Source organism: Maniola jurtina, chromosome 2, assembly GCF_905333055.1.
Source record: "Maniola jurtina chromosome 2, ilManJurt1.1, whole genome shotgun sequence".
Classification (NCBI taxonomy): Eukaryota; Metazoa; Arthropoda; class Insecta; order Lepidoptera; family Nymphalidae; genus Maniola; species Maniola jurtina.
Window position 1 is genome coordinate 1,274,412 of NC_060030.1, and position 8,613 is coordinate 1,283,024.

The following is an 8,613-nucleotide window of genomic DNA, read 5'->3' on the forward strand; positions in this document are numbered from 1 at the left end:
CGCAATCCTTTCACGAGAAAAAACTTTATTTATCTGGTTAGTGGAATTTTTCCTTTCATTCAAACCTTCCAATTTGACTGTGAGATATAATAAAGCGTGAGTTTTTTTGTTTTAATGCAGAAAAAAATTTAAGCAAAGAAGTTAAGAAAAGAGCAACCGCCGAGTTTCTTGCTGGTTCTTCTGGATAGAAAAGGCATTCCGATCCTGTGGTAGATATACGTGGTAGGTATTATATTCACAAAAAAAATTGGTAAATGCAAGAACTATGCAAAATAATTTTGTCTCAAGTGCGGATTGGCAGACCTCAGTTCTCATCATAGACTTACGATTTTTTCGCTACGCTCTAAAACCTATGGTTCTCACACACTTTTGAGAACATTATGGAAAACTCTCACGCATACAAGTTTCCCCACACATAAATCCGAAAAGTTAAAGGTGCGGAGTTAAAGGTGGCATTAAATGCGGGCATGGAATCGAACCCCCGACCACTCGAATATTATGAGGTTCTGAAACGCATTAACCACTCGGTTATCACAGCTTTTTTATCACAGCTTTTTCACAGTCACACGATAGATACATTTGCTTGTTTTTGTCTATTAATAGTAATTGCAGATAAATAATATTAATAAGCAATTATTAATGCAATGTCGTTAGGCTATCAGTCGCCTCGGAGACGACGGGCAGGCGACATGACTTGGGGAATAATAGCTTCGATGCTTTTTGCCAGTTTCGGGTAAGCTCATACTGATTCATTCATGCTCATTTTATTAACCTTTCGCGCATGTTTTTAACCCTCGACCCAAAAAGAGGGGTGTTATAAGTTTGTACGTGTGTATCTGTGTATCTGTTTGTGGCATCGTAGCTCCTAAACTAATGAACCGATTTTAATTAAGTTATTTTTGTTTGAAAGGTGGCTTGATCGAGAGTGTTCTTAGCTATAATCCAAGAAAATCGGTTCAGCCGTTTGAAAGTTATCAGCTCTTTTCTAGTTACTGTAACCTTCACTTGTCGGGGGTGTTATAAATTTTCGATTTACACTTGTTATTTAAGTCATAGTCATCATCATCATGGTCGACCCGTCGCTGGCCCACTACTGAGCACGGGTCTCCTCTGAAAGTGAGAGTTTGGGCATAGTCCACCATTGCTAGCCAAGTGCGGATTGGCTGACTTCGCACAACCTCTGAGAACATTTTTATCTTGGAAAGTGACAAGTTTTTAGGGTTCCATACCTCAAAAGGAAAAACGGAACCCTTATAGGATCACTTTGTTGTCTGTTTGTCTGTCTGTCTGTCTGTCTGTCAAGAAACCCATAGTGTATTTCCCGTTGACCTAGAATCATGAAAGGTAGGTAGGTAGGTATTACAGCGCAAGTACAGGAATAAATCTGAAACCTCGAATTTGTGGTTATATCATTTAAAAAAAATTGAAATGTGTTTCAATTTTCAAAATAAGATAACTATACCAAGTGGGGTATCATATGAAAGGGCTTTACCTGTACATCCTAAAACAGATTTTTATTAATTTTTATGTAAGTATAATAGTTTTTGATTTAATCGTGCAAAATGTTGGAAAAAATACCCAAGTACGGACTCGCACTTGGCCGGTTTTTTTCATGGTTACATTACATGGTCATAATCTGTAATGTGTGTCTAATAAACAAAATAAATAAATAAGTTATGGAGAGCTCACAGGCGTGCAAATTTAATCACGATGTTTTCGATATTCAATTGATTAAACACACTCTGAAAAGTTAGAGGTGCGTGCCCAGATCGAACCACCAAACCCCCCCAATTTCCGAAAAGAGGTCCGATGTCTTACCCATGACGCCACCACCGCTCTTCATTCATATTCATTTTTAACCCCCTACCCAAAAAGAGGGGTGTTATAAGTTTGACGTGTGTATCTGTGTATCGGTGTATCTGTGTATCTGTCTGTGGCATCGTAGCTCCTAAACTAATGAACCGATTTTAATTTAGTTTTTTTTGTTTGAAAGGTGGCTTGATTGAGAGTGTTCTTAGCTATAATTCAAGAAAATCGGTTCAGCCGTTTGAAAGTTACCAGCTTTTTTCTAGTTATTTCTGTAACCTTCGCTTGTCGGGGGTGTTATAAATTTTTAATTTACACTTGTTTTTCAAGATTTTCATTTGGTATCTATTTTGAAAATGTCTAAGTTTCTAGTTCATCAGCAAGTTAGTTTAAAATAGGGGTGGCGCTTTCAAAATCGATGTTTAGAATCGATTGTACCGAATAGACAAAAAAACAAACGAACGGACAGACAAGAAAGTAAGTCAATATTGCATTGCCATCCTGTTTCGATTTATATAATTATTTCACTTAATAATCACCTATTTATATGTATTTATTTCTGTTTGCAGTCAGTTATATAGGTACTTGTGTGTCTGTGATTGCAATATTTTTCCGAATAGATCGACAGGCAAGAAAGCGAGTTAATAAGAACGTGTTTAGAAAACCTATTTTGTTTAGCAATTTTCATATTATCATGTTAAAGGTTTGGTGGCACATTTTCCTATGAGCGGTCGGAAAAACTATGCTTTCCTGATGATTTCATATTCGGCGTCGCTACTGCCGCGTACCAGATAGAAGGGGCATGGAATACATCAGGTGAGTGTTCCACTTCAACGAAAGAAGACGTTTTATAACTAATTCTAAACGGTATGGTCTTATTGGTGGGAGGTCCCGGTTCGATTCCCGGCGAGGTTTGGAATTTTATAATTTCTAAATTTGTGGTCTTGTCTGGTTCTAAATTTGTGGTCTGGCAAGGCTTCGGCCTTGGCTAGTTACCACCAAACGGCAAAGCCGTGCTGCCAACGATTTACCGTTTCGGTACGATGCTGTATGTGTAGAAACCAAAGGGATTTAATTAAAACAGCCATAAGCCCGCTTCCATCTTAGACTGCAGCATCACATATCACCAGGTGAGGTTGCAGTCAAGGGCTAACTTGTATCTGAAAATAATATATAGACGTCCAAGGCTGGACATACTCGTAGGTCTCTTACAAGGATCGTCACAGAACATAATCTTGTGGTATGACGTGATGCCCAGTGGCTAGTGACTCCTTAAGCTAGTGGGCAGTCTCTCAACTGCACTGCACTTTACGGTACGGGTTGGCTATTAAGAGAAAGACCCAACATTCAAGTCGATTCTTCTATGCCCCGTCCATTGCCACTTCTGTTTCGCAACTCCTTGAACTGTGTCGGTTCCCCTAAGTCTCCAGCGGAGCTCTTCATTCCTGATTTGATCATGTAGAGAAACTGATAGTACTGAAAAATCTGCTTAGTTCGTGGGACTTAATGTTCTCTAAACTGGTTCTGGTATATGGTCTGGTAGTTTTGCCAGTAATTTCCATCCCGAACGTCCATTAAAAGTTACACTTTTATCTACGTGCTTGTCTAGAAGTTGGCTATTCACTCTTGACTTGAAGGTACCCATATTAAAAGTGGAAGGGAAAACTGATGCCGGAAGGGCATTCCATATCCTAGCGGTTCGGATTAGAAAATAAGAAGCAAATCGTTTCGTACGTGTCCGAGGAATTTCAACTACGTACAGATGCAGACCTTGACGGTCATATCAAAAAAATTATTGTTGCAGGAAAAGGTGAAAGTATCTGGGACAGATACACCCACGAGAGACCAGACCGTATCTTCGACCACCACAATGGCGACGTCGCGGCAGACTCCTACCACTTGTTCCGGCAGGACGTCAGGATGCTGGAGTACCTCGGCGTTCAGCATTACCGCTTCTCCATATCTTGGCCGAGGACCTTGCCTAGCGGGTTGAGCAAGTAACTACTAATATATCTTCTAGTATCCTACTCGCACTTGACCGGTCTTTTTATCAGTTTGTCTGGGCTTCAGTTAATTTCTATATCGCTCCATATTACTGACTAGATGATGCCCGCGACTTCGTCCTCGTGATAAAAAGATTTCGAGATGTAAGCTACCTCTGTACCAAATTTCATAAATATCGGTTAAACGGATAGGGTTTTAAGAATCCCGTGGGAACTCCTTCATTTTCTGAGATAAAAAGTATGGCCTTCCCCGGGTTGTAAGCTAACTCTGTGCCGTTCATCAAAATTGGTTAAACTGTTACACACTTTCCATTTATAATATTAGTATAGATTGGCATTCTATCTTTAAAAAAATCTTACGTCGAAAAACCATTTGTGTTGCAGTGAAATAAACGAAGATGGCATCAGATATTACATGGAGCTGCTCGATGAGCTGAACAGCCATGGTATCAGCCCAATAGTGACGATGTACCACTGGGACCTACCTCAGGCCTTGCAGGATCTGGGAGGCTGGACCAACCCTATTATTGCTGAGTACTTCGTGGATTATGCGCGAGTAAGTTCACCTATCACGGCTTTTTTCTTAAAACCACTGATCATTTCGGTCGTTAGGATGTACCATAGGGATCTGCTTCAGATCTGCAGAATCGGAGAGGCTGGACCTTCGAAGTGTATACCCTGGCCATTGCCACTTCAGCTTCGCAACTCGGTGAGCTATGTCAGTTACTCTTGTTCTACTACGGATCTCCTCATTTCTGATTTGATCATGTAGTAACACAAAGAGCTTTCTCCATCACCCGTTAAGTGACTCTGAGCTTTCTTATGAGACCCATAGTTAGCTACCATGTCTCGGATCCTATGTCATCACTGCCAACACTTGGACATAGGCCTTCCCTAAAGAGCGCCACCACACCAGATCCTACGCCTTCCTCATCCAGCCACTTTATATCGTCAGTCCATCGTGATGGAGGGCGTCCCACACTACGCTTGCTTATACGCAGTTACACTCAAGGACTTTCCGGCTCCAACGGCTATCACCTCTACGACAGGCATGGCCTGCCCACTGCCACTTATTCTTGCTAATAGTTTGGGCTATGTCAGTGATCTTAGAATTCTGTAAATTGATCTAATCTCCAAATCTCTCACATTGCAGGTACTCTTCGACCATTTTGGCGACAAAGTAAACGTTTGGTTGACTTTCAACGAGCCGCTATCCTTCTGCCACGACGGGTATGGTGGCTTGGACGCACCGGGCGCGCACTCCAGTGGCTTTGAAGACTATCTGTGTGCCCATAACGTGCTCAGGGCTCATGGCATGGTGTACCGCTTGTATATGGACCAGTACAAGGACAAAATAAGTAAGCAGCGTCTTCCTGCTTCGTTCTCTCAATTCGATGGACCTCTTTGATGCAATCTTTGCTACAATGTTCCTCCATTGCTCCCTATTTCTTCCTACATTGCTCCCTATTTCTTCCTCCTTTGCTCCTTATTTCTTGCCGCATGGATTGCATCGCAGATAAGTATGTCAACTGTTTCTTTTATTTGGTCTGAGCAACGTCTCGGGCTACGTCCGCGGGGTCCTCTTTCCTTCGATCTTACCAGTGACCATGAGTCACTGGCCATGAGGGAAAGGCTGTATTACTGAACAAGCCTATGCCTGCGATCCCGTCCATGTAGACCATGCAAATTTAAGAACTCTATTTTACCCCTTAGGGGTTGAATTTTCAAAAAATTAATAGCTATGTGCATGCCTTTCCGCTCGATCCGATCAGTCAGTATTTATTAAAATTAGTTTCTGACTATCTACTAAAATTAGTTTGGGTACTCACCCAATGAACTGTGTTATCCCTTATCTCTTTATTAGAAGTCAATGACTTCATGAACTGATTATGATAATAAATAGGTCTCGTGGACTTCGAGTCTAGCGTCTGTTACGTCATTGATACCGCGATGATTTCCGGATTGAGTATGCTGAATAGGCCCTACTGACTGTTACCAGGGGAAGGGAAGGGGGATTGTAAAGCTCCACTTAGGGGTAAGCCCTAGGGTTCAAAGAAATAATTGGAGAGATCAGGGGACAACGTCTTTCTAAGGGCCACGGCTTAGGATGATGTTGGAACGAATGGGTAGGTTGAACTTGATTAGTCCCCACCCGCCCGAGATCGTGGCGTGAGTCTTAGATGAAATCTATAGAGCGCACTTTCACTTTGCTTAGACTTAAGTTTCAGTGAAAACGAGACAGATTTATGCCAGCGGTATAACGCTGTCTCGTTTTAACAGTGTCTTAAGTCTGAGCAAGGTCAAAGTGTGCTCTATAGGTCTCAGCCTTAGCCGGCGAAGACAACCTCTCTTCGCCGGCGAATTATTGCAATATTTAAGTATGATGTTTCAGAGAGCGTTGGTATCACGCTGGACTTCTCGTGGCTGGAACCGGCTACGACTTCTGATGCAGACCAGAAAGCTGCGGAGACTGCAAGACAATTTTATGTAAGCTTCCACTTAGATATTAGTTATTACCAACGCCCTGTACATGTAATACTAATCATTAGACGGGTCATTCTGAATAAAAGTTTTTGTGGGTTGCTGCTCGATTTTGCTAATAATTTGATGTCCAATGTAATTATTCCATACTAATTGTGATACGTACCTACTATTTAATATACATACAAAAAAAACCCCAGCCACGGCAGAAGGCTTCTGCCAAACCAGACTACGAATAAGAATAATAGAATTTTGAAATTTAAATTCCCTAATTGCCCCTGCCGCGAATCGAACCTGGTACTTCCCATTGGTGCAGTGGTAAAACGCTGTGGTCTTATAAACAACAGCGCTTCACCACTGTGCCAGGTAGGCTGTCCGGTTCTCCGTGGCTGCATGTGAGAAGAACAAAGCACCAAGCAAACACACTTCTCCGTTTCAGTTCGGATGGTTCGCTCACCCAATCTTCTCCAAGACCGGAGACTATCCTCCAATCATGCGAGAGAGAGTCGACACGATATCCAAACGTCAACACTTCACTCGCTCCCGTCTGCCAAGCTTTACTCCAGAAGAAGTCGAAATGATTCGAGGTTCCTCCGATTTCCTCGGCCTGAACCATTATACTACTTACTTGATAGCCAAGAACAAGGGGAAGATATCGCTAACACCGTCCTTTGAGGCTGATATGGGTGGAATTGTGTCGCAAAAGAAAGAGTGGCCCAAGTCCAATTCAACTTGGTTAAAAGTAAGTATTTTCTAACACGGAAATGTCGTCCTATCAAAATTTATTTACCACATTCTTATACTTAACTTGAATTTGTACTTAAATACTAAAGTGATACTTTGGTTAAGACTTAAGATATAGTTAAATGAGACAAATGAATATCTCTCACATAAATGTGTCTCGTTTTTACTATGTTAGTTATAAAATGTGATGTGTAAGCACAATTTAAGAAATAATCTTTTTCTTTCTTTCTTTAACATCCTTTATTTATTTGAAAAAGGAGTTAGCATCCTTGATTGGTTACAGGTCGTTCCATGGGGATTCAGGAAGTCCCTCAATTGGGTCAGGCTGGCATACGACAACCCCACAGTCTTTATAACCGAAAACGGCATGTCCTTGGAGCGAGGCTTGAAGGACAGCCGTCGTATCAACTACCTGGACGGTTACCTCAAAGCCCTGTTGACGGCCATGACGAAGGACAACTGTCGAGTGGTTGGGTACACTTACTGGAGCTTGATGGACAATTTCGAGTGGACCAGAGGATTTTCGTAAGTTTTTTCAATCAATTACACAGTTACCACAGATTTAGCATTCCAGTACGATGCTGTGTTAAAACTGTGTAGTCCATACAAAATGAGAATTAACTCGCCATTTTAACTCTGCGTCAACTGTCATAGCAAAAGTACGGATCACCTTTAAAAAAAAAAGATTCCGACGAATTGAGAACCTCCTCCTTTTTTGAAGTCGGTTAATAAAAACTAAAATTTGACATTACAGTTGACACATAAAGTTAAAATGTCGAGTGAGATCTCATTTTATACGCATTAAATATTATTATGGGTTATTACCATATACATCGATGGTTATTACTTTTTAATAAAACTGCCATGCTTCTTCCAAGTTAGCCCGCTTCCATCTTAGACTGTATCATCACTAATACCATCCAACCAACTATACCACAATTGTATCTTTAGAATTAAAAAAAAAAATGGTTTTTTTTTTCAGAGAGCGTTTCGGTCTCTATGAGGTGGACTACGATTCGCCCAATAAGGTTCGCACCGCTAGATCTTCTGCCGAGTACTTCAAGCAACTGGCCCAAACTCGCTGCATACCTACATGGAATTATACAGTATAATATCTTGTATAATATCTAATATGTAATTATAAAATATCTTTGAGAGCACTAGGTTTAGATCTGTCAATCTAGTTTAGATAGGATGTGACTTGTGTAAGACAGAATAACACTCCTATCTGTAATCTGCCGATAGATTACTTGGCATTTGGCAACATTGGTATAATTAGTCAAAAATTGTATGATTAAATTTGTATGGCCTTTTTTGACAGTCAACAACGTCGCTAACGTTCGTTTTCAATATTCAATCTACTTATCTGTAGTAGCACCATACAATTTTTGACAAATAACAACGTTGCAAAGTAACTTAACTCCAGTTTACAGATAGATTAAATATTGAAAATGATGTAACTTATCCACAGATATCTGTGATCAATTATTATTATTCTTTTTGGTCGTTAGCCATAGTATTTAAGTAGGTAAGTAAGTAGGTATATAGGTTCGATAGATGTATTCAATATAAGTAATAA

The 8,613-nt window shown here is 40.6% G+C and overlaps 1 protein-coding gene across 2 annotated transcripts; it reads left to right on the forward strand.

Moving 5' to 3' along the window:
* The first annotated feature begins 14 nt into the window (after positions 1-14).
* LOC123877955 (myrosinase 1-like) lies at positions 15-8,599 on the forward strand. 2 transcript variants are annotated; one of them, XM_045924912.1, is made up of 11 exons: positions 15-36; positions 121-222; positions 655-733; positions 2,510-2,622; positions 3,611-3,803; positions 4,194-4,365; positions 4,963-5,167; positions 6,202-6,296; positions 6,730-7,032; positions 7,318-7,559; positions 8,017-8,599. In XM_045924912.1, exons 3-11 carry the CDS (start codon positions 690-692, stop codon positions 8,144-8,146), a joined length of 1,497 nt encoding a protein of 498 aa, XP_045780868.1. In that variant the 5' UTR covers positions 15-36; positions 121-222; positions 655-689; the 3' UTR covers positions 8,147-8,599. The 2 variants fall into 2 exon arrangements, with proteins under 2 accessions (XP_045780868.1, XP_045780861.1); XM_045924905.1 differs by lacking the exons at positions 15-36; positions 121-222 and having other exon boundaries at positions 630-733.
* Positions 8,600-8,613: the final 14 nt, after the last annotated feature.